The sequence below is a fragment of the Tinamus guttatus genome, unplaced genomic scaffold (assembly GCF_059628265.1).
Source record: "Tinamus guttatus ecotype Peru unplaced genomic scaffold, ASM5962826v1 Tinamus_guttatus_pri_ptg000155l, whole genome shotgun sequence".
NCBI lineage: Eukaryota > Metazoa > Chordata > Aves > Tinamiformes > Tinamidae > Tinamus > Tinamus guttatus.
In genome coordinates, this window is record NW_028288689.1 from 6534684 (window position 1) to 6561035 (window position 26352).

General features: G+C 44.8%; 1 protein-coding gene across 4 annotated transcripts in view; it reads right to left on the reverse strand.

Annotated features, from left to right (window-relative positions):
• Nucleotides 1-25876, reverse strand: part of FBXW11 (F-box and WD repeat domain containing 11) — a 62158-nt gene extending 36282 nt beyond the window's left edge. The window contains exons 1-3 of one of the 4 annotated variants that reach the window (XM_088522643.1): nucleotides 25746-25876; nucleotides 18132-18211; nucleotides 9900-10001 (exon numbers count right to left, since the gene is read on the reverse strand). In XM_088522643.1, coding sequence (XP_088378769.1) covers nucleotides 9900-9950 — 51 coding nt within the window. In that variant the 5' untranslated portion in view covers nucleotides 9951-10001; nucleotides 18132-18211; nucleotides 25746-25876. The remainder of the gene's footprint in view (nucleotides 1-9899; nucleotides 10002-18131; nucleotides 18212-25745) is intronic. The other 3 variants (XM_088522645.1, XM_088522642.1, XM_088522644.1) reach the window with 3 other exon arrangements.
• Between the last annotated feature and the right edge of the window lie 476 nt (nucleotides 25877-26352).

Below are 26352 nucleotides of genomic sequence, written 5' to 3' on the forward strand. Positions count from 1 at the left end.
TACACAAGCACTAGGATCTGCACAAAGTGAGCTCCCTCCACTTGAGCTCCTGGGGCAGATCGTATTTTGGTGAGGTTATTGCTAGATGTTCAAACAAAAATATACTTGAAACACTAGGAGTCTAGCAAGACCCGACAGCTGAAGGCAAAATTAGAACAAAAAGATGTTCATACTGAAAATAAGGCTTAGTTTTTATTTGCTCTCTGACTAAGCAGCAGGAAGTTTACAGCAAGGCAGTGTAAATTCAGCACCACCAGCGACCTGAAATACAGACTGGGCCGGTGCCTGGAAGCAACAACGGCACTTGGACCACAAGTTGGGGACCTGACGTTTTTCAGGCCGACCCTGGAGCTCATTTCAGGGGTCAGATCGTGCGTGGGCTGTGCCCACAGCTGCTGCCTTGTGCCCAAGGTATCACCCGCTTTCCAGCGGGCCTACATTTCTCACACAGCAAACAGTCACTGCTGGACCAAGACAACTATTACAAGCCTGAGGGGTGTCCACCGGTGCTTGCAGCAGCACGGAGAGCTTCCAGAGCCACCTTTCCCAGAAGATGGGAAGTTGTTTTTCACTTATAAGCCAGAGCAAGACACGTAGGTGCTAAGAGAGCCACGGGCCGCACGCTCACCTGCAGGGGCCCTTCCTCTCCATCTCCAAGGCAAAGCAGCTCCTCTGCTTCCCAAACATAAACCTGAAGTCAGGGCCTTCCACACACCTCGTTCCCCTCATTTACTAAAATTTGGCATGTCCTGGCTGTGTTTTCACTGGGTTAGAACGGGCTTTTCTTCCTACCCAGCCAGACTGCCAAGCACCTTTTGAACTGTATGAGAAACAGTCTCACTGCCTGCAAAGATAAAATCAAGTCCCTTAGTTTTGATTTTCTGCATTAAACTTGAGGGGGAAATGCTGATTTACACTTGTAACAATTTTCTCCTTCAAGAGTAGGCGAGGAGAAGCCTCTGAAGATTCACTCATACGCTCACAGATAACGTGCAGGGCTTTAAATGAGAACAGAACTAAGGTGGAAGTCACCTTGCCTTTCATTACCCAGGCTAGGGCCTCAGCCAGACCCCGCTGCCTGCACAACTGAAGCCCACGAGCATCTGACTTGGGAGATTTCATAAACGGCCGACATGTTTCCACCACTGCATCCCTGCCACACACTGAAACATCACCTAATTTCCAAAGCACCTTGTGCTACCGGCAAACTGCTGCAAACTGAGCTCTGGTACCAAACACGTGCGTGTGCCGAGGCATCATGGGCCAGGCAAAATTCAGGTTATCCTTCGTGCTGTGTAACACATCCATAAAAGCCATAAACCCCGATTCTTTCCTCCACATTATGCTCGTGGAAGAAAAGGAAGAGTAGAAACATTGCTCTCCCATACAGGTAGAAAACATGCCCAAAGTTTTGCTGGTTAAAGGTAGCACCAGCAGCACCTCAGAAGCCAGAGTATGGGGAAAAGCTGCTGCTCTGGTTATCGTCTGATGACGTTAGAGACATTCAAGATGAACTGGGATACATTAAGTATATTTGGAACTTGGATGTCTTAGGCAGTGTTAAAATATTTCAAGAGTTGCCCCTAGATTCAAATTTTGGCTTTTGGTAACATGTAAAGTGACTCCTGTCCAAACAGCTACAACTCAACATTACTCAACCAGTAATTAAAAAGCTGTACAAAGAACTGGACGTTAGTGGGCATCAGAATTAGTTATTGACTCCCACATGTTGAAAAGATTCAAGTGACAGCATTTTGTAATCAAAATCCAATAAATTCTTTTCCCAGACCATTTGCATTATGTTTACATTTGTTTTCTCCTCCTAAGAGCTGTTAGAAGTTCTCTGAGCCTCTAACTCTAGACCAAAGCAACAACAACAAATGAACAGAAGGAAGAAAAGCGGTGTACAAATATTTCTGATTTAAGAAAACTAGCCCAATAGCAAATGCAGACTCACATAACACATGAAATCCTCAGCAAAGGTAAAGCCTAAAACTGGCTAGGTACTTCAAGCACAGCATGTCATTACAGAGTTTTCTTTTCCCCCCTCCAAGGACACTTCGTATTCAGAAAATCTTAATCACTTCCTAATAGCCTGAAATATCATCTTTTTTGCAAGCTCAAGAAACAACCCCATCTGCACCCGAATGCACAGTAACTTCAGCCAAAGCAGCCTTGAATCACAGCAAATCCCCCCAGCATTTTCCAACATCCACTTAACGTCGCCTAGATTTAGCCAGATACTCTTCATTCAAGCACTGATTTTATCTAGGTATTACAAGAAACGAGTAATTACGTAATTTAGATTTCATCTGATTTCTATAGCGGGTGTCTAGATGCTCCTGGCTTAGCAGGGCAGCACCTCTTCTCCCTACAGCCTGCTTGTACAGTTGATTCACATGGGGACCGGTAACATTATAAGAGTCTGCAGAGACGGATGAGAGACCAGGAGAAGGTTTGCACAGTATCTCGAGTTCCTCTTCTGGAAAGATTATTTTTAATCTGTACTGCATCAGTGCTTCAGTTGCCATTACAGCACATTATATCTTTGTGCTGGTAAGTGAGAAGTAGTAAGCTTAAAATAAATAAATAAATAAATATAAAAACCTTAGCCCTGAGACCAAAGCTGACCACTTCCAGATACCCATTTTCTCCTTACTTTCTGGGCCTGCCATCATTTCTGTGGGAAAACTACTGCATTAGTGCCTAAAATGAAGCAGTGCTCTCAAGAAGACTTGTGCTCTCGATGCTGGAACTGGATTCTGTAAGGAGAGGTTGCTCTCAGCAAGCTGCACACAGGAGCACCAGACATCCTGCGTTTTTACTATCCAGGAACTGAATCCCAAGCTGGTCTAGTCTAGTTTTTACTTTTTCTTTTTTTTTTTTAAACTCTGATTTTTATTATTTTTATTCTTTTTCCAGAGCTGTGCTTGTTTGTGAAGCCTGTTCAGTCCTGGGTTTGCAAACAGCTGTCTGATGCCTGACTTGGAAGTTTCTTTCTATTTATTTGGATTTTTCCAACATTTTAAAGCATCAAACGCCTGCACACTTTTTAATAAATAATAAAATTGAAATGGGTACATGAAGACTGTCAAATGCTGTAGCTTGGAAGACCCATGGAATCAAGGAGGCCCCGAGACACTTAGGAACGGCTCCCCGGGCAGGTGAGTCACTGAGTAGAAAGAACAAATGGCCTCGTGACGATGCCCTCGCACAAATCTGGGTGTTAATGCCTGTAAAAACTACCAAAATGCTGACGTCAAGACCGCAGCTTCACTTCCCACGAGCAAGGGACCTTATCGTCCTGCTGTGACTTCTCTGATAAGAAGTCTGCTAGTGCTGTGCGAAGAACCTGCCTGAGCTCCATCTCAACCTTGGCAGGAAATATTTGATGTCACTTTTTCCTGCTTCCTTGAATTTTCTCCCCAAAGCAGGCAGACCAAACAACCACCAAACACGATCAGATGGCAAAACTCTCATCTGCCCTGTAGGAGGCTGAGAAAGCACGAGTTCAATACTGTGGTTGGCAAGAACATCACTCAAAAACGTGGCTGGTGCAGATGCATCGCACCAGGTATCAGGAATAAGGGCTCCTGCCCACTACTTATTAAATCTATTAGGCTTAGTTTGCATTAGCTTTTCTGAGGAGCATAATTTTATGCTCAAAATGATGCTTATCTTTCACAGCTATAATCAATGGCAGTGGACTTGCTGAGGCAAGGTCTAGCATCTGCTGTTGATACGTGACGCCGTAATTGCAAAACGCTCGTCCCTCCCCAGGAACAAATCCTTCCTGATCCGAGAAGGGAGATCTTGACCTCTAAAAGGTCCATCAGCAACACTGAAGTTACACTAGCAAGTGACCCAAAGAAATAAGGACTCGGTCTCTTATTTACTTTTTTCTTTCTGTATTTAACAGTCCTTTCTGCAGAAGACAACAGTTGACTGAAATATCTCAGCAGGAAGTCAAAGAACCATCACCACCTCCTCCTAATCTCTATCATAATCTCCTATCATAAAGATAACCAAGAATTACATCAAAATAACTTTTGCAAACTGACAACTTCTGAAGAAAAGGCCAAGGTAGCTGCCCACCAGCTACCACTTGCAGCAGCAAACTGAGGAGTTGGTAACAGAAACAGGCTCCTCAAGGGATTCATCCTTCTTGCAGCTTAACTCTCTCTATAAACCTCTAAAATCCAAAAAAACACCCACATTTACTAAATTGTAAGAGAAAAAATATAATGCCCCCCCCCCGTCGAGCTAGAAGCTTAGTGGCTCCCAAACCAGCACCATCCTGGAGATACTGCTTCAAGTGGCCCCAAGCTGCTAAGTGGCTTCCCCAGCCACATGTCACCTCCCAGCCTGCATCAGCGCTCGCCCCAGGTCCTCCCATGGAGGAGGACAAGTTCAACGTGGCCCATTTGACTAAAGAGGAAGAGCTCTGGCCTATAGCTCAAGTTTAAAGCGAGCTGGTAAGCAAGCACTCTCTTCTGCTTAAAAATAAACAGTCTGAATTGATCCAATAAACACGTTAGATCCCTTTTCACCCCGAGAATAAACAGCCTGGCTTGATAACAAAAGCTGTAAAACGGAAAGCACTTGGATACAGAGATGATGACTGAAGAAAAGCACTTACTGCAACGCTTTCCTCCAACTCATACCTTGTGCCTGGAATAAAACATCCTGCATTCCCATCTACTGAGCAATTTGGTGTCAAAACCTAGTGATGAACCACGCCGGTACCAGCAGGAAGCGCTGGCACAAGAGCAGCAACGTTCGGCACTGGTGGCACCACATCTGGGTGCTCTGCCCAGGTTTGGGCTTTCCTTTCGGTGAAAGAGGGATGCACCAGAGCACGAGATGACAGAGGTGACCAAGTACCTGAGCAGAGGACACTGAGGAGACCCGGCCAGGCTTCTCGGAGGGGCACAATGACAAGACAGGAGTCCACAAACACGGAAAGTTCTGATCTGATAAAAGGGAATAAAATATTTACCTGAGGGTGGCTGAATACGTTTGCCAGAGAGGTTGGGCATCTCCATCCTCAGAAGGGCTCAGGACTCAACTGGCCAAGTCCCAAGTGACCTGACCTACCTAGACCTGCTCTGAGAGGGCAGAGGGACTCCAGGACCTTCAGAGGCCTCAAATGATCCTGTCTTTGTATCACTTTAAGATCACTTCAGTCCTCAACAAACACTGCCATAACAAATACAAAAGTTCATCATAATTACACGAAGCAAATTAGGTAAAGGGCAATAATTATTCACCTGTACTTTCATTAAACCCTATGCAAAAAATAGCCAAGAACTAACCTAATCTGGGAAGACAGAATCAGAATCACCTATATAATTAATTTCTCGTGTGAAAGCTGTAAGATGTTTTTAACAGTTGAATGCTTTGACAAGTCAGAAGGTAAAGGACAAGGCAAGTGCAGAAAATGCAGCTAATACCAGACCAAGCTGCTGCCCCAGTCTTCAGTGTCTGCACCAAACGGAAACTAAGAACTGAAAAACAAAGATAAACCTATTAAATAGTGCCAAAGACAAAGTCTAAACTGCTATTAATTTTTAAAGACTACTCCAGATTCAACCAGGATTGATCAATACAAGGAAGAACTATTGCTGGAAGAAAATGGAAGAAAAAAATGAATGTTTTCACATCAACCTACGGACTCAGTAATTCAGACCTAAAGCCATGGTGCTGCACAGAACAACAGGCCTACTTGCATAGATGCATTTGGTTGCTTTTATAATGCTATGCTTTGTTTTAAAGCTTTCCATGTCAGAAAGAAGTCTGTTCAAAATAGAGGGACAAGCAAAAAGATTTCAGATATTGGATAGAACATTATGTTCCTTCAAAAAAATAAAAAGAATCCAATAGGCATTTCTTTTTAATGGACCTGCTGGCCTCGCTCCAAAAGGGAATGGTTGCAGTCCCACTGTTTTGAGGCAAAATACCAGAAAACATGTCAAAGAAGTATTTGTAAATTATTGCAGACCGAACAGAAGAAAAGCAGTTGTCTGGGCTATTTCAATCCATTCCAACAGCTGCTCCGAAGGGCAGCATTTGCACAAGGACACAGACTACACAGCGAGCAGCTCTTTTCTAATTTGGGATTTCATGCACCGCAGGAAAAGGTTTTAGGGGAACGTGTCTGCTGCGCCCACTGGCATTTTAAGAATATTGCTTAATGTCTGAGCTTGCACGACGAGTGCGATGGCGCTGCTATAAAAATCAGGGTGCTGAAGGTCTCATGGCAGCAAATCAGACTTAATTGTCTGATAGGATTTATTCCGGTTGCAACTTCTGCTTCCAAACTCCCACTGGGTATCTGAAGAGCAACCTCATGCAAGAGACGCTGGAAAGGAGTAAAGAACAGCACACAGGAAGCTCAGCAAGTTAAACTGCACCTTATGAATAAATAAAGAGAAGGTTAAACTCTTCTCCTTCGTGCCCTAGTTCAGCAGTAATAGTGCTGAGGTTTCTTTTTGCTAAGAAAAAGTTTCCTTTGCAGGGAATAAACTGTTTCCTTTGCACAAAATAAATACTAAAACACTAATGCTTCGCAACTCCGCTTGTTATTGGAAAAATAAGTTCCTCTGAACAGTGATAAATTATGTATTAGTCCATTTAAAAAGCTTTTAAGATTGTGTTTCTGTGAAGACAGCTTCCAGTTATGGAAGGTAAATCAATATACTCGTGTTCTATCCACGAGCAGGAACGACACCGGCAAGATCTAAGCTTTCCTAGGGCCTCCCAAGGCCAGGGTGGGATGCAGGGCGAGGAAAAACCATCGGATGAGCAGGTGGGGCAGCCGGGGAGGAGCCGGGCTCTGAGGAAGCCCTTGGGAAGAGGCTCCCGGGCGGAATGTCTGCTGGAGCGGGGGAGTCCTGCACGGGGCGGCGGGCAGCGCCGCGCTGAGCGCTCCGCACCGAGGCTGCAGCAACGCTCCGCACCGCCTGCGCCGGCCGGGAAGGACGGCCAGGACCTTCATACAATCAGACTGAGGATTTTACATGCAATTAACTGAAAGAGAGGAAAAACCACCCCTCAAATTGAGCCATTTTAGAAAAGATGCATTTTTTTCTTTAAAAAGTCAACAGAAAAGTAACTGAATAGAATTTGAGTAATACTGAGTTACAGGATTTACTTCATAATGTCTATCTAATAATTTATTCCCCAAATATTATTTAATCACATCCTGCATTACGAGATTATTCAGAGACATCTGAGTACTCAGTCTCTGTTGCTTAATGATTATTCTGCAGTTGAAGAAGGTTTATTTACAGACCTAAGAAAACAGGACACTTCTCTTTAGGCAACAAGAGCACAGACTACAAAAAATCACTGATTCTAGGGAATTAGGATGCTATGGTGCAACCCACTGGCATCCGAGGCCATTTGCTCAAGGCTACAGCTTGGTTTTAAAAGATCCTAGTACAGTTTTATGAACATTAATAGCACTGTGAAAGGGTAGGAGTAAACCTGATGTCTGCTTTCTTCTTTTAGGCTGATCTTAGGTTATTTTTGAAGCCTAAGTGCTCTGAAAAGCGCTAAGATGCAATAAAAGCTCCCTGTAGAAATTCTGCTTTAAATTTATGGCTCTTCCTCCCTTCATTCTGGGCTAAGCACGAGTTGCTCCACATGCACAAGGCCCAGAGGAAGCTCCCAGGTCACTGTCACTGCAGCACTGAGCCGAAGGGCTCCACGATGTCCCCTCTCACTCCCATTAACACCATTACTCTGCTCCAACGTGCGCTAAGGAACAACCATCTGTTGGGCCTATCAGCCCTGCCTGGCTTTACGTGCGGATGCGTAAGCGGGAAAGCAACGCAGGGCCACTCGAAAACAAAACCACGTAGGTGCTGGTGGGGGACAGCTGGCATCACTTCCATTTTCAGGTTCCCTTTAGAGCCGTATGCGAGTTACAGGCCTGAAAGAAGAACCACGAAGGAAAGAACAACCCACAGATGCTTCTAAAAGCGCAAAAAAACTCTTCCTCCTGGTTGTAGCTCTCCAAAACGTGATCCAAAAGGACAATGCTCGCTCCCCAAGCCTTCCCAACGGCTGCACTCCGGAGACGTCCCAGCCCTTTAGGACACTTCCCGAGCTCCCTCCTTAAGGAATCAAGCAACACTTACTACCTGCGACACACGGAGAGGCCCCAAGGGCCGGGATGAAGCTCCCAGGTGCTGCAGCTCCCGGCAGAAATTCCGCTGGATGCACAGAGCGGTTCCCTGCCCAGCACAGGGAATTGCGACCCACTTCAAAGCGATTCCTGCTACCTGAAAATTGGGATTACTCCTGCAGCAATGTGCTTTATGACTCCGATTTGTTCACTCTTAACCATTACTAATATACAGTGAGAAATATTCTGAGAGCATTATTGCTACACGCAGCAAAAAGCTGCCCAAACGGACAGGCAGAGCAAATCTGAGTTTGCATTGGAACCAAAAGAGCTGTAATAACTCCTGAAAACAAGAGACACCCCTGTGTTTGAGCAATCCTCCAACGTGACACATCTCCAGCCATAACAGCTTCATTAGCTTTGGTTTTTTAATTACTGAGCTGCAACACCCATGTGATAACATGTTTCCAAACTCCTGTGTGCACTCACTGACATGTTGGCTTGGATTTTATGCTGGAATTAATAGGTAGAAACTTGGAATATAATGCATTCTGCATAAACCACACTTGAAAGACAAAACTGCAAAACTGCCCCTATTTGTCTGTGGGTCAAACTGTTTAGTGGCAAAGGCAAGGGGAGGTAGAAAGGAGGTAAGAAAATTAACCCCAAAAGCCAAGGATCCCAGCTCTGCAACAGCTTTTTGCAGGCAGGAGGACAGGCTGTGCGCCACACGGCCACTTTCTGCGCTAAGACATTCACCTTATCCCATGCCTGAACTTAAGTGACTTTCAACACAAAGCCATTTGCTGAAGTCTTCATTCATAAAGGCAATTGCTTCCAAGTGCTCAGTCTGCACACGTGAGAAACTGAACCGCTGCCCATGCTATTGTGTTAGAAAAGACAACGTTATTAAATAATAAGTTATGTTCTGTTAGAAACATCACATTCCGAAACAGCTCAGGAAGGGCCACATAGTTACTCCACATGCTCTACATTTATTTTCCACACCAAGTATCCTGGGAGTTGAACATACATAAAAACCTCCCTTGTATAAGTTATATTTTTCAATCCCACCCCCACCAGTAAAGAAATAGCAATTCTTGCCCTATCTACCAACTCAGCAGGCTCAGCTTAGACAGGTTATGAGATGAAAACAGCAGAAAGAAAACTTGAGATTTAACAGTATTCAAGTGCCCCTGTCCCTGGCTCTGGAGTTTTTAAAAGTTAAGCTAAGTTAACAGCATCTCAGAAAGCCCCAGGACTCCATGCTAACTCGTGGGCATTCAGACATGCGCAAGGGCTGCAATATAGTACTATAACCAGGAGCACACTTAGTAACAAAAATTAAAACAAAAAGCTTATCCTTTCTACAGTAAATCACAAAAATACAGTAGGCTAGTCAGTTCATTGCAATTAAGAGAAATGGCAAAGCTCATTAGGCTATATAAATATATATTAAATTAAACAAGAAAGCAAAATGTAGCAGGCAACATGCACAACTAGGCTACTTATATCACAACTGGAGTAAACAGGCAGTAAAACAGAACAGCTCCGAGCAGCCCTCCCACCGAGCAGAAGCTCCGGGGCAGCTCTTAGGCCTCCCTCCTGCAACGTTGTTAAGCAGAAGATGTCAGAAAAGAGCAAAATAAAGGAGGCACAGAACTCAAAACACATTTAGCAGACTTTAACAGTTTGATTTAAACAAGAGTCCTGAGCGTTTAACAAAGTTCAACAGCATAACATTTACAACAAGAAAGAAGAAAGGCACCTGGAGACATCTGACACTGGGCATGCTCTGCAGGCATCTCAGTGCGCACATGCTCTCTACCAGGTTGGAGCAGCCTAGCCACAAAGACCTTGGCACAGAACACTGCAGGGTGACAAAAAGGAAGGAAGAGAAGAAGCAGTTAGATGCCACAACAAATCACTTCAGGCAGGCAACTCATTAGTACGTTCCCGTGGGCACGGCGCCGCGGGGGCCGCTGGAGATGCTGCGGGAGAGGCGCGCGGTGCCGCCGCGGGGAAGAGAAGTCCTGCTGCCTCGGGGACACCTGGCTGCGCCGCCGGCCCGCGGGGCCGCCCGGCCGTCCCCCTCGCCGCGGCCCCGGGCGGGTGGCACCACGGGGGCCCGGGGCGCCCGCGGGGGCGCGTTGGTGGTGGCCCCTGCGGCAGCGAGGCCGTCTCGCCATCCGCTGCGCGGGCTGCTGAGCTGACAGCCTATGCGCTGGGATGCTGACCCTATGGAAAAGAAGGATTGGTGAGGAGCGGCAGCCCCTGGGCTCGGTCAGGCTGTGCTTCAGTTAGGGCACACCGTAACCTGACAGCGGGAGCTAGCGGGCAGAACACCCTCACTGTTACCGGCTGCAGATCCTGAAAGCCGAGCTGTCCCCAACGGGTGTCTGCTCCTCGCAGCACCAGCCGGGGAAGGAGCCGGGTGAAGGGGGCTCCAACTTGCTGACACAGGAAGTTAGGAAAAGCTTGGGAATCTTATGGGAAGAAATGTGGAGCAGACAGAGGCCCAAACCCTTGCAGAGCTCAAGGAGACTATTTCATGGCTCCCCTTTTGGCCACATTGGTCACTAGAGAAGGTAAAATGAAAAAGATTTCTTCTCCCGCTATAAAGCGGGATGTAATCCCAGATCTAAAATTTGGTATTTCGATATTGTCACTTCAGTTTTCAATATTGTTAAAAGAGGCTTCCAATTTAGGTACAACAAATACCAAATCATTAAAAAAAGAAAAGAAAAGAGAGAAAAAACACACATATCAAAGTTAAAAGCAGAACAAGCACAGGAGAGGACCCAGAGAAAGCATTTAATGCCCCAGAAATGAGGCGAAGGGGCAATAACCCAGACCAACCCTCTTTTTTATTTCAGACGTTAGGAATAAAACCAGGAAAGCTCCAGGTTTTCATCTCCATTCTAAGGAGAAACGACAAAGCAACACGAGGACAGGAATGATTCTAGCTGCACCAAAAACCCACTCCAATCCTCTCTGCTGATCCTGCAGGAGGGTTGCAAGTAAAGAGGGATGCTTTGGGTTACGTATTTCAATGTAATTAAGAGCTGCATACATCTTGTGCACGGATACATAAACATTAATGCTAAATTGCATTATTTTTTCCTTCAATTGCAAAGTAAATGATACAATCTTGTATTATTAGAAGATTTGTATTTTAAGTTTGGTGAAGCATGATTTCTCCCTCAGGTCCCGAGTCACTAACGTGGCTGCTCTGCAGTAGTTGGTTTTGACTCTCCCCCGACACATTTCAATTTTAATTCTTAGAAGTGTGGTACCGGTATCAGAGGAACTTTCTTAATTTCAACAACTACCAGAATATCTTTTATATTACTAAGGAAAGGCAGAATATCTTTTATTAGGAATGCCAGAAGAATAAAAAATATATTTATATATCTGGCTCATTTTTGAGAAAAAAAATGCATATAATTAGGACATTCTCTTTATTTTGTGTTTCATTATTTGACCAATTCAGGGCAATATTTGAATGGTGGTTCCACAACACTGAACCAGAATTCAGTGCATCACTGCAGATATTTGGTAAAGCCCAAGCAAGTTTTTGCTTCACAAGCAATTCTAAAAATTCCAATTTGCTTCAGTTCAAAAATTCAAATTTTGCTCACATAACTAAGCAAAAGCTTGGAAAAAAACCACACTGATCAAGAAATGTAACAACCTTGTCCCCTCAGAACTTAAAATAAGCCATGCAAAATCATGTGTATAATGAATCTATACCTAAAGGCTTCCCAGTTACTTATTCAGACCGCAGTTGGACTTTAGGGTTCCACAAACTAACACTGGTTTTAGGAACTAATTTAAATAAGCTAAATATAAAGAACCTAAAGAGAAATATGGGTAACTTAAGAGCACTTTTTTAATACACTTCAAAAGATACTAGGGAAAGAAGTCAATTCCATGCCACGTTTAAGCCAAGAAAAGCTTTTCCATGGTGATATGAAACCCTGAATGAAAGGATTTTATGAAAACATGGGGCACTTCACTGCAGTAACGCTGCTGTGCTATACTACAAATTCAACCTTGCATTCTGCTTCACACTAAAACAGGAACGTGCAAATACTTGTGGGCTTCACTGACAGCCTACTTCTTGACCCTGCCTGAATGGGAGCTGCTCATTGTAAATGTTTAATTTCTGAGTAACAAGAGTCTTGACCTAGCCTAGCACTTCCCATTTCCCTTTCAAGGTGATCTCAGGGAGTTGTAGCACCATAAAGCAAAGATTGGGAAAGGGAAAACGAACGGAAGAGTGTCCTATATGAATTCACTGTGCCGGCCGTTGCTTCCTAGGCAGCTTGAGCCGAGCAGCCAGCACAGCAGCCCGAACAAACCGGGGGGACAAATATCTGTGTCATCTTGGAGAAAACCACGTAACTGAGGGAAAAAAATAAAAGGAAAAAGCTTCAGAAAGTCAACACTTAGGCAGATTGGAGTGACTTTCCCTCAGACACTTGCCACCATTCAGCTGCCCTGTGCCTGACCAGGGGTATCAAACAGCTCCTATTGGAAGTCACACTGCAGATATCCATAAAGGTTATTGGAAGCCTGGAAATGCTATAAGATGGCAAAAAGTGAGAGCTGCTAGTGCAAAGTTAAGGGTGGCAGTTTGCAAAGGCAACTTGCACTTCGGTGTATAAAAAAAACCACCGGCATCATCACTGCTTGAGGGGCAAAATATTCACTCCATCGCCCTGGCAGCCAGTGCAATCGCCCAGGGCAAGATAAGGCCAAGCAAAACTCCATTTTCAAGGAATTAAATAATGTTACAGGGTTTTAGTCACCTCAGTTAGCATTTTTTTTCTGCCTAGTTCATTTAAATGTGTTATTTGGGAGGAGGGAGCAAGCCAAAGGATGGAAGAGGGGTTGCCCGGCATTGGAACAAGGAGGGAATGAGAGCGAAGGACTAAAAGCAAATGCAGAAACTACTTTGCTGATCTTAGATGCCTCATGAGAGAATAATACACTTCATAGGTGAGAATTTGTTATTCTGTAAAAAGAACCGCTTGGTTTTTCTAACCTCCGGAACTGCATTTTGAGATTTAAGTTTTGATCTTAAATGGCAGATCTTGGGAGCCTCTGCAGGTGTTTGCTAGCTCACGATGCAACACAAAGCTCCAAATAACATCAGTAAAAACAATGTGCTTCTGCCTTCAGTGTCAGAGGCTAAGAAATTCTTTAATGAATGTTAAAGCACACAGCAGTGCTCCTACCTGCAGTAAGTGATAGATACGTCAGTAATTTCCTTTAGGATGGAGGTAAGAAGCTTATTCCCCCGAACAGCTCAATGCCTACACTTTGCATTCATTCCACACTGCTGTTTTGCTCAAGCAATGCAAAAGGTCAAGTAACTTTTGACTTAGTTGCCTTCCAAACTAGGAATTACCTCCAAACAGAACAGTGATGGAAATATTACAATGTTGAGAATATCAACACTTGCATTACCAAAAGCCTGATTCCTCAAAGGTTTATTGAGCACTAAAATCCTGGTCTTGGGACTTTTCCACCAAAACGACATACATTTTACCTATGAAAGATAATTAAAGGAAATCAAATTTAGTAGTATGCTTATAGTTTGAAAAATTCTATTATTAAAGTAAAACACCATCAACATTTTATAAATGAGTTTCTAGTTGGAGATCAATAATCTTTCTTTGAGGAGGAAAGGGAAAAGAAGGGAGGGGAAAATTGACAACCGAAATAAAATACAATAAAACAAATGAAGAATCCAACTTACTTAACTTTCAAATACCATTGCAATCCAATCAATCCACTCTTTCCACAAAGATTTTTTTGCTTATGCAATGTGTAATAAAAAATGCAATTAGGTAGAAGAGCTTAACCAGCCATTCAGGCTTATAAATCCTGGAGCCTGAAACGCTTTTCCCAACTTCCTGGTGACAGCAAAACAGCTCCTCAGAAAGCTGAGTTATGGCCTGGCTTTCCAGAGAACGAGGAAGAGTTTCACATTGGCAAAATCAGGTATAATCAAAAATTTTAAATCCTCATTCTGAATTTGCTTCATGTTTTAGCTTTAAGAAACTAATGGGCTTTTCAGCATTGAATTTACTGTTTGGTTTACTTCATTTTGGATCCGGTGCCACATAACTGATACGTTCTCCTCTTGTTTTTTTCTATTAGGGCTTACTATGGAAAAGTTAAGACCCATGGGGGAACTGGTCTGTATCTGTAAAAGGCAGAGCCATCCCCTGGTAGCTCAGATTTAAGGCTGCGAAAAGGGGTAAACTGCAAAGCAAACCCATTTTGGGATAGCTTCAGCACTTATGAAAGAGGCATGATCACTGGTCAACTTTAATATTAAGCTCAGACTTTCCAAAAATAAATCAATAAATGAGCATTAGCCACAATAAGGTAAAAAGCCTGTAAAGCAGTACCCTGTTTAAAGGCCTTCAGTATCGTTTTACGCTCAGCAGGGACTCTCTGCCGGCTCCTCAAACACAAAGCTCTTTGCAGGCTGGGCTATCATCCACATCTTACCTGGCATTTTTATCTAAGTGAGTCATTGGGAATATTGACAAGCAGAGCAGTGTTGCACCGAGCAGGCCAGCGGATCACGTACTCCGCATATCGACGGGGAGACGTGAAAGCGTCGCTCAACCGCGGCGATTAAGGCAGGAGCAGAGTGTGGGGCATGCACGTGACCCGAGGGAAGTGTGTTCCACAAGGGACAGCCTGGCACGGCTTGGGAATTCATTTGTTGCGCTGCACACGTGGGCTCAGCGTTGAGGATCTCTACTGAGAAGCTCTGAGAGCCAATATAATGCCAATAATTCATGGTAGATCAAGAGTAGCGCTTTGGTGCCTTCCTTTTTTCATTTCAAACCCAAGTTGTCTCTTGAGATGTGCAGTGTATTTACGTGCTCTGTACAAGCTGGTTTCAATCAGTGGCATCACGTCTACCTTTTCCCCCCACAAAATGCTATCTCATGCACAGACCTGAGTGACCAATCTGGAAGGCAGTCCAAGCATCATTCTTACAAAGTATTTTCAAAAAGTTTCACATATCTGTTAAGCTTTGATTTAAGAGGGGCTAGATTCAAGCCAGAAATGTTGTCTTTATAAAAACAGGCTTAATGTATTCTTCAATTTTTGTGCTTGTGATGAATTACAAATGTAAAACGAGTCTCCCAAAGATAAGCATTAGCAGCATAGCAAAACACATTAGAAAAAAATTAAATGAAAAATACAGTTAGTTAAATTCCATTAAAATCTGTTCCATGATCCCCCTCCCAGCTGTCACTCAAGGTCTGCACATGAGCTTTGCATCTGGGGAGAAACACTAAGTGAGACATCAGGACATTTGAAGCAAGACAAATGAGAAATAATTTGAGCAGACAAGTTCTCCTCATTACCACACCGTTCTTCTACACAGGACACTGAATTCCTAGGAGGGTGATCAATAATGCAGTCCCATTCTGCTCCTGGAGATCAAAGTATGTTTGCTACAGCAAAATAAATGCTGCAAAAGGAACAGGGGTTCAGTAGAGAAAAGATTATTAATGCTTTCCTTTAATAAAATAACAATCTTACTCCATTATAATTTATTCATCAGGATAAGGGTGAGATGTAATACCTTGTTTTCAGAAGCATACAAGAGACTAGGCAGAAAATTCTTACATGTTCATATCAAAGTCACTCAGTGTTAAATGAGATCAATCTGAATTTCCCCAAATACACAGTATTTACACTTATCTTCGCTTCCTCCACGTACATACCTCAGAACTGCAACACTTTTGAAACCTCAAAAGCATGATAGTCCTTTCTGCATGAACAGACCCCACGTCACACAGAAATGGCCATTTTGGGGGCAGCGCCTTCCCTGTGCTCTAAGGCAGCAGAACCAAGGGGCTTGCGCACAGCTGGAGACAGCAGCACATCTGCCAGCAGGAAATCACAGCTGACAAACAACGAGAAACCTGCACGGGCACCTACAACTGCCACCTGAAATAGCAGAAACTAAGGGAAAAGTTCAACACGGAGGAAAAATAGGGGCTGAAAACGCAATTAACACATTAAGAGTTGGCTCAAACTCTTCTCTGTGTTAACTTTGCGGGCTAGCAACCTAACACAGCAGCAGGATCTAAAACTCTGCTCTAAAGATCTAGGTGGTGTGAACTTTAATTTGACCACATTCATGGGTATAGAGTCTGGGTTATTAGTACGTAATAAAATACTAGATTCACATCCAGTGTTTCCATTTCAAAGACTACAGAAGAATATTTAAATAGCCTTTGAAAGTACTCTTATATTTCACTTAAAAAAAATTAAAGAGTTTTAAAGCCTGAACCAGGACTAAGCTTCCAGCCTGCATACACTTGCACTCAAGTTTAACTTAACATTACTATTGCTTTCAATAAGACCTTCTCATGTTTCAGAATGAGTAGTTATAATATTTCATATCATTATGTTGGCTAACTTGGGCATACATTTAAGCTTCCCCTTTTCTGACTGTATTTTAAATTATTTCCTCGTTTCAGTTTTCATCATTAAAAATTTCAGGTTCACTTCTGATTCCCCATTCCCTCATTTTAAAAAAGGCCTGTGCTGAACAGCAAGTGTTCCACAAGAAGGTTTTATTTCGCAGGGTAGCTCCAAGGCTAGGAGCAGCCTGACTGTTATGTGGGACAAATTCAAGCTGATATGAGAAGACACGGCAAGAAATGTGTCAGACTGAAGTTACTATTTGCCTCAGACTTTCACCACTGAAAGCATTAAATTATACTACGAAGAAAGGAAAAACATGCCCAAGACCTTTCCATATAACCAAGTACAATTCAAATAGCCCAAAAATCAAGCCAGGAAACAACAGTGGCCTAAGCATAAATCATTTTATATATTTATTAAATTCAAGTATAATTTTGGCAAAAAAATACCACAGCAGCAAAACAAATGCATGGGTAAAACAATACGTATTATCAACAGCACCTACAAGAGTTTCTTCTACAGCATATTAAAAATATTTATGCCTTAAGATTTGGTTTAATAGCTGTCTACAAAAGAACACGCAAGACTCAAGCAGCTTAGTGTTATTAATATCAAAAGGAGCTGTGCAGGTAGACCCGCTTTAGCCCAGGAGAACCTCAGAAATAAGGTGACAAGTTGGTTAAAGCTCTAACTTGCAAGGAAGCCGGGTGGTAGGAGAGGTTTGGGTCTCGAATTCACACTTGACACTTGAGGCAAGTCTTTTTGAAACAGCCTTTCGTTCCTAATGCACACAGATACCTTACAAACTTGCTTTAAAGATACCGTATCGCAGCCTCGTACAGCTATTTCCAATCCTCAGAGTACCACGATGGGGATGCCTCAAAACAGACCTGCTACTCTGCAATAAACCTGTTATAACTTTATAGAGAACATGCCTTGCCACTGGCCTGCCTGGACTTTAAAAACAACTAAAAGCAGAGCTTTAAGTTGCAAGCTGGTTAAGGATTTAAAAGGTTGACTCCAAGTGCTGCCCACAATAGAAATTTAAATGTCCTTTCAACAGGATAGCGCTGGAATCTGTAATACAAACAAGTGGAGAAAGCTCTCTACATTTTTGATGAAGTCAGGAGAAAAATGCAGCTAGAAATCAGAGCAGAAAGCTACGACTTCTCTAAGCTTGACTGAAAAGATCCAAGTCATCCATAAGGCTCTTCTGTCCTTTCGGAAGCGAGAACTATACGGCACTTGCTTGGTGCCTCTGTTCCTGGAGATACCACTTGCTAGCTCCGCGGGAGGCAAGTTCACCATGTGGTCCTAGATCTACCTTGCAGATTAAACCTGCAATTTCCTAATAAAGCTCACGTGTGTGACTGAATTTGCCCTTTCTTACCCTAAACTCACATCCGCGGCTACCTTGGTGCGCGCTAACATTTGGGGGACATGAAGCAGTTAAGCGGGGTACTGAATGTGCAGACAAACTCAACTAAGCATAAGCAGCAAGAGAGAGTACAGGGTGGCTTCTTACCTGAAACTTTGTTTCTGGGCTTCAGATCCACCAATCCAGAATGAAAGGGGATTCGAATGGGGTTTCCTTCTCAGACTTGTCTGTTAAAAGAGAGCAGCCGATCATCTTCAGCTTGGAGCATCTACTTCTTGCTTGAATGAGTTCCCCATTACGTATTCCTAACGCTGGGCAGGAGACAAGGCAGCCTAGGGACCCTCACCGGGGCAGCAGCCACTATGTTAGTGGGATTGGTGGATCTAAGACAAAGAAACTGATTTACAGACAAGAAATCGCTCCTGCCCATGGCCCGGATCAACCAACCCAGCACAAACGCTCTGGGGAAGAGCTCGCTCTGCGCAGAGACTAGGATGACGAGAAGGAACTACAGGGTAAATCACAGAGCAACTGCTGAAGCTCCAACCGCCGGCTTAAACATGCACCACCAACTGCTGGGTGTTAATATACAGGTTTTTGAAACCGTTTCACAGCATACGGGCCTGCTAACTTAGTCACGTACATGTCCCAAGGCGCTTTATTGCGATTACTATCAACCTTCTTCCTGACCCCAGCTGGTCCGACTTTCCTTACACACCAGCAGCACCAAGACAGAACTTTCAAGACACTTTATGATCCAAAAGATGCAAAAATTCAGTAAATTTTCAGCATCACTGCAGCTCTGAAAAAAAAACTAGAAATAGGAGAGTAAGATAAGGCACACTGCTCCTGATGGGATGGGAAACATCACTCCTTACTCTCTGATCAAGATGAAAAACGACTTCACGCAGTGCTTTCGGTAGCATGACGGGATACAAAAATGACTAAATTAGTTGAAAGGAAGTAACTTGAACTGTAATATCTTAGAAAAGATGGAGTCTGCAGAAAGCTCATGCACCTAACAGAATTATGGAAGCACATCATAGAGACTAGAGGGTGCGCCATCAAGATGGCTATAAAGCCTAAAAAATATTAGGGAAAACGGCCAGAAACAGCGACGTGTTCTCAAGCAGAATGCCGCAAGATCCACAGCAGAAACGCTACCACTTTCTCTCACGCTTCCCCTTTCCTCACCAGCCTCTCCTGAAAAGGAATCGAGCCTTTCTTAATGCCCCACGTATCGAAACGTGAGCGCAGACAGGGACGGAAGAAACTGCTGCTATTTGCAGCTGGCCAGTGAGTGCCGTCAGGTCCGTGGCTGTCCAAGGCTACCTGAGCAAAGCAGTAGCTGCATCGCGGGCTGATTTTGTGCTTATCAAGAGTAAATTAATATTCTATTATAGAACCACATCTCAAGGACGAAGCAGCGCTCGAGTCTGAAGCGCCCGATCTATGATTCAGGAGGCTGCCAGGGAAAGCGATAGGATGTCAAGGCGCGTGACTCAGAAGTGCAGAATTGCCACCCAGCTCAGCAACAAGACCACTAAAAATTATATAAAAGCCCTGATTTGCTAAGTAACAGCCAGGGAGATGCTAGGAGAGGCACTTCACCACGAGGGCTTTCCTTAAAGTTACTTGGTAGTGCTACAACCCAGATCTGATTTTCCTCTTGCGGAGGAGTGGAGTGATGGGGACTACTTGAATATCAAGTTTCCCCGATTAGTCCTTTGCTGCCCAGATATAATTTCTTAAAAAGCATCTCTAGCAACTACAAGCTGGAATTCCAAGTAAGCAGTTTTTGCGAATTTGGCAAACAAATTCTGAACACAGATTTTCACAAAGCAGCATATATTTTTTCTGGACATGTTTAAATGGGCATGACTGAAAGGGCTACAAGTTGTCACCAGGCAGGTCATCTCCACATACAAACATGCACCTCAGGGAAAGACACGCAAGTTGTCACACCTTATTTTGCACCAAAATCCAATATTCAAGAACCCTTCAGCAACTCAAAAGAGCCACACAACTTGTAAGGCTGCGTATGCAGTTGTTGCACTTCTCTAAGCCACTGAATGAACAAAATTTTGCAACTCTATCTCAGCTAAAAACTGACCCCAGCAGCTGTTCACAGTTCACACTGAGGGTGTTGGTCTCTATTCCCAGTAGTGGTACCTACCCAGATCCTACCATCCGCATCTCTATTTGTACAAAGCTGAACTCTTCTTGCAGCCCCAGGGAAAGCTTCCGTGTTTCAGGGTAGGTAGAAATACAAAGATTCAGCTTCCTAGGGGGCCCTAGATTAAAAAAGCAGGGAAAAAGCAACATGTTTGTTTAGCCTGAATTAGAAGCAAATGAAATTTTCAAAAAGCGACAGGGCTTTTTGTTAGTAAAACATAAGAGGAGTTGAGTTACTTTTGCAATATGTGGTCTGGGTCATGTACTACTCACACTGGGAAGCGTGTGGAAAGTAGCACAGGAAGATGGAGTGGGTTGTGAAATGTCACACGGTGGAGGACTATGTACACCCGTGAGCCTGGGAAGGACGGGATTTTCCACAAGGGGATTTTCACTGAACGATAAAGCACTATCAATACCCCAAAATCAAACTGAAAAAAATAATATATCAGATTATATAACAACATAAACAGTGGCATTAGTGTAAAGAAAACACCAGAGAAAATAAAAGCCAGAATGTAAGTATTGCTATTAATCAGCATTAGTCTAAATCACTCTGTAAAAAATCTCATTTATCTCCAATTTCCCCCTTTAGAAAGTAAAAGACTTGCCACAGAGCAGCCCTCTTCCAACCACAGCCTCTCGCTCTCTCCCACACATCCCTCCTCGCCTTGGCACGGTCGCTGCAGCATCCACTCCCTTTCCAGCCCAGAAAGCCTGTGCTACTGCCCAAGCTCTCCAAGCAGCAGAGCAAGCTCGAAGCTGAGCCCGAAAACGCCAAAGCAGCAACGACCTCTAAACTCGGCAGCAATAAAACGTAACGCACCAAAGGACAAGCACCGAGTTGATTTGACAAGCGGCGAAGGCATTTTAGAAAACACACATGAAATGAAAAGATACAGCCAGCCTTTAAAGAACATCCCCGGTGTCCCTAAGGGTACAGCTTATAAAGAGGCAGGTTAGTGGACATGGATAAGAGGCAGCGCTTATCGGTGACCCGAATTTTCAGCAGCATTCACAGCTCTGCTCCAGGGAAACCCAGTCGAGAGGGGCTGAAATGCAGGAAAGGCAAACATGCATTGGGCAGCCTTTTAAAGCAGCGAGCCCTGAGCTGGAGGGGGCGGTGGGCGCGCACAGCGGCACGTCTGCGGCGACAGGATCCCATCCCGCAGCAACACCCAGCCCATGGATTTAGGAGCACAATTCAGGACCTTACAGTCCCACCACGCTGCCCTGAAACTATCCAGCAGCTCACAAACTCCAATGGGGATTTTTTTTCAGGCAATAAGATGACTTTGCTGCATTCTACTTGCTCAGCATGATTGCAAAAGCTGGAAAAATTAGCAATCTGTGAAAACTTAGCTAAACAGGGAGGCAAAAATCTCAGCACCTCAAACAAGACTTCCAAAACCTCTGGCCTCTTGAAGCCTTTAGCCTCTGGAAGAAGCCGTAAGCTTCCTCCATTAAGCAACTAAAAGCAATTTAGTTTCACATTTTCCTTCCAAATGGAGCATCTGCAGTTTTTCTTCATCTGTACAAGCTGATGGCTGCTGCCATAATAACAGCCAGCCAGTATTTCAGATTTTTAATTTGTATCTTCTGTTCTGCTTCTTTGTATTCTCCACGTCCCTTCCCAGTCCCATTTTCTCACTCATGCTCTGTTTCCACTAACCCTTCCCCGAAAGGGGCAGCTTTCTGCACTCCTGTCCACTTCCCTCATTTCATCATCATTCTGCTGGCTCAGAGCTCGGTTGTCTCGTTCAATTCATTTTCTTAAGCTCTTCCTTCCCATTTTTCTGCACCGCTGCCAAAGTCACAGCAATCCATTCTCTTCAGAGCCTCGTCCTTCCTCTTACAGGCACCGCTGAAATGGGACTGTCAGTGTGACAGCCCCTGTGGCCGCGCAGATCCGGCGTCCCCTGCCCCAAAGGCTCTTCTGTGTCTTCCTAACAGCCATCTCGCTGTTAGATTCCCACCTCCGTAGATTCCCACTCCAGCCATTTTGCTTTTTTTCCCCTTTATATGAAACTACCCAGCATCTCAGTGGCTGCACGTTTGCACATCCGATATGCAGCTCTCTGCTCTGCTAATTTAACTACTGAAGGTCACAAAAAATAACTGTAAAACCAGCTGTTTGTGCTACAAAGTGAGCATACAGGTTTCCAAACACCTTGTCGTATTTGAGCTTGGACAATACCTCCCTTGTTTCCATGCAAATATGATCGGTATGCATCTGTACCCTTATCACACAAAGTAAACTCCTTGAAGAATTACTCCAAAACCATTCGGAGTACAAATACATACAACCTTCAAATAAAAAAAATAATACAGTGTGAGCGCTTGTCAGCTTTATTCCCAAGCATGGTCTTTCCATAACCCTTTCACACGGCTACCACCGAGCAGCATTACGTTGAATTTAACCTGCCAAGTCTGCAGCACAGGGATCTGCTCGGAGAACCGCGTGCGCATCAAGGGCACAGGAGAAGACGGATGATGATAAGCTCAGTAAATGAGAATATTAGCACACACTTGGCTTCCTGCTTCAGTAATCATGTCCAATAGGTGTCTGTGGGCACACGAGCTAAGAGGAAAAGATTGTTTTTTTTATGCTCTCCGTATCTCATGCTGCACAGCTCACCCCAGAAACATGCACCTTTTTATCCTGTTTATAAAGACCATAATTTCCTGACTTACATATTCATTCATAAGCACATTAGCATAAACTAAGACGCTAGTAACCTCCTAACTTTTACTGCTGGTAAAACAAACGTATGGTTCAGTAAAGTTATCAAAGTGAAAAATATTAGGTTTTGAGCAAGTATTCAAGACAAATACATACAATGCAGTGGATGCAACTAAGCATTATAGATTTTTTTCCCACAATTTAGAATTTGTAGAGTTTTTTTTTTTTTTTAACTTTTTTGCAAATCATTGTTGTTGGCACTTCACCCTAAGAAGAAAAGGTTGATTCTTTAAAAGAGCAAAAAGGCAGCAGTTATCCAATTTCACAAAGAAAAATCAAAGCCAGGAAAGAAAGAGCTCTATCAATCATTTCAGCTGGCCCTCCATCTGTTCCGGATTACCTCATTACTACTCATTTCCCAATAATTAGCCCATTCACACACAGCATTTAGCCAAAACTGTGCACATACCAAGATATCTAATGACCACCGCACCGGAGATGCTGTTAGTCTAAATCTCTACCTCCTGCAGCCAAAAAACACGTTATATTTCCAGGCCCCGCGTTTCCCAAAGTCACTTTATAGGTGATGGGCACCTTGCCTATAGAGACAGAAACCATAAGCAAATGGAAGCCGTGAGGTGTCATAACTAGATTGATTGCTCATCACCAAAAATTAAAACCCTAACAACATTCTAAAGGCCAGATGACACGATTCATAAAAACCAGAAGACGGTATCTACAATCTTAAGCTGTCCTAAAAGATATATTAGCTTCAGATACAGCTGATATGGCAAATGAAAGTTGCCACTTTGAAACCTTAAAATATTTCACCCGGATTCCAGCTAAAAATAGAGCCGTATTATTTCCATCACTGATTTTTCTTAAAATAAATGCAAATGATCTATGCAGCTCAGGCACAGTTTGGAGCTAGAACATGACGCTCGGAAGCTCTCATGTAATTAGCGTGTTGACACCTTATCTCTTGTTTATCAGGCACTCAAAATTACACGTGCTTTGCTCCCAGAACTTCTGCATTATGCACTGGCACTTGCACCTACTAGATCTTCACCTCTGGCACTGGAGGGAGAAGCAACCAAGTACCAAAAGAGCACAAAACAGAGTCTTTTGTATCGGAGAGACACAAAACATCTAGCTTTTAGTAAACAAACCTTCTTCTTTGCAAAGGGATTCTTAAGCACAGAAGCACCAAAGTCTTTCATGGTGAGATCTTCCCTGGTTTAGGGATGCGTGCCACTAGTGTTAACAACCGACACAGGAATTTGTATATAGTGCTGAAGTCACACCATCAGTACTGCGCTGTTTTCTGCTTTGTTTCGTTAAACAAATCTTCCAGAAAAATCTCATCTTATACAGCACATTAAGGCCCCAAGCCTTTTTGGGTCACATCTTCATTTACAAATGATTTTCAATGAATTTAGTGAAACACTTCAACTCAAGGGCTTCTACTCAAGCTTAATCTGAGAGGGAAACTAAATTCAACTACCAGCTACAGTGTTCCAAGTAACATTTTCTACAGGAAAACTACAAAACCCATTACTCATCCTATTAAAATTTCATATTTAGTAAAGAGGTAAAAATGTTTCTTAAACCTCCTTCCCTAGGATAAACCCCATCTTAATAACCCCAGTATTTGTCCTTCTGCTAACACTTTCTCCAGGATTAGCTGTGAACAAAGGGCAAACAATTAGCAGCATTCAAAAGTTGTATTTGCTTCTGTTTGTGGGCAACCTGGTCACAAATAGGGCAGACTTCTAAAAATGGAGAGTGGTTACAAAGAGACAAGCAAGGAACTTACACGAAGCCAAGGCACCTTCCAGCCTCAAAGTCTATTTTAGAACCTCATATAACCCACGGCCCTGGTGACCCTCCATTACAGGCAGGAAAAAAAGCCACTGGAACTCACTTTGTATGTTTGAAATTTTAAAGACACCTTTTCTGTAAAGGATCTGCTCTGTAAGAGATGCCTCCACAGCAGCCACTGAGGGCACCAAGTTTTAAGTGCAGGATCCAGAAATCAATGGGGATCAAGAAAGCAGGCTCGTTAAGAGCAGCTTTTAAGCCAGGAATCTCAGTGGTTGGAAAACAAAATGAAAGGAACGTCTGATTTGGAACAATATATATATATATGTATATATATATACATATTTTGCTTCTTGATAAAAGAGAGCACTTAAGCGTGTCTCAATTATTCCAGGGGAGTTTGATCAGCTAGAACTACACTGCCTGGAAAAATAAAAATAAAAACCTGATATCTGTACTGAACTCCACACACCTTCGCAGAGTGCCTCAAATGCAGCATTGGAGCTTTACATCCAACTCCGCAGGACTGCATGGAATTTTGTATGGAAAAGCAAATTGAGCTTATGGCAAACAAACTAGCAGGAGTTGTTTTTTATGGTTTTCCTCGCTAGTTTCTCCCAGTCCCGAACTTAACTCGGTGTTTTTCCTCCCTGCAGGCAGCTCCCTGCACTCTCCCTGCTCATAGAAACCTACGCGCTCCCTGTATTAAACAGAATAGAAAGCAAGGGGGGGGAATAAGGGGCCCGGGAGAAGCCTCCTGGCTCTGCCGCCTCCATCCCGGGCCCGGCGGGGGGCCCGGACCGGGAGCTGCGGGAGGGAAGGGAGGAGGCGCGGGGGGGAACGCGGCGGGGAAGGCCGGTGGCGCCGGATGCCGCAGCACCCGGACCGCCGCATTGGGGGCAGCGCACCCGCCCCGTGCTGCAGGGTATTTTTTTTCCTTCCCTTTTTTTTTTTTTTTTTTAAATATATATTTTCTCTTTCCGCCGCGTGCGGGGATGGCGCCCGCGGCCCCTCATGGCGGGGCGCGGGCCGCGGCCTTTGTGCGGCGGCGGGCGCGGCGGCGGCGGGGGCGGCGCACTCACCATGAGCTCGATGGTCTTGTCCTCGATCACCGAGTCGGGCTCCATGGCGGCGGGCCGCTCGGCCGGGCGCCGCTCCGCCGGGCGCCGCTCCGCTCCGCGCCGCCCGCCAGGCCCCGCCGCCGCCGCAGCCGCCGCCGTCGCGCCCGCCGCACGCACGCGCCGCGCGCGCTGACGTCACGACGCACGGAAGGGGGAGAGCGGCGACACCCGCCGCGCGTAACGGGCGGCCGGGAGGACTACAGCTCCCAGCAGCACCCGCGCCGCTGGCTGGCGGGGGAGCCCGGGGCATGCCGGGAAGGCCGCCTCGGCGCTGGGGCCCGGGGCCCGCGCAGGCCGGGCGCGGTGGCGCCGCCGGGACGGGGCCGCGAGCGCCCCCGAGGCCGCCGGGGAGGCGCAGGGAGCCGCGGGCCGGCCCGCCCGCCGCGAGGTCCCACGCGCAGGTAGGAGCCTCCCCGCCGCGAGGCCCCGGCGCGCAGGTAGGAGCCTCCCCGCCGCGAGGCCCCACGCGCAGGTAGGAGCCTCCCCGCCGCGAGGCCCCGGCGCGCAGGTAAGAACCTCCCCGCCGCGAGGCCCCGCGCGGGCGCCTGGGCCGGGGCAACACACGGGC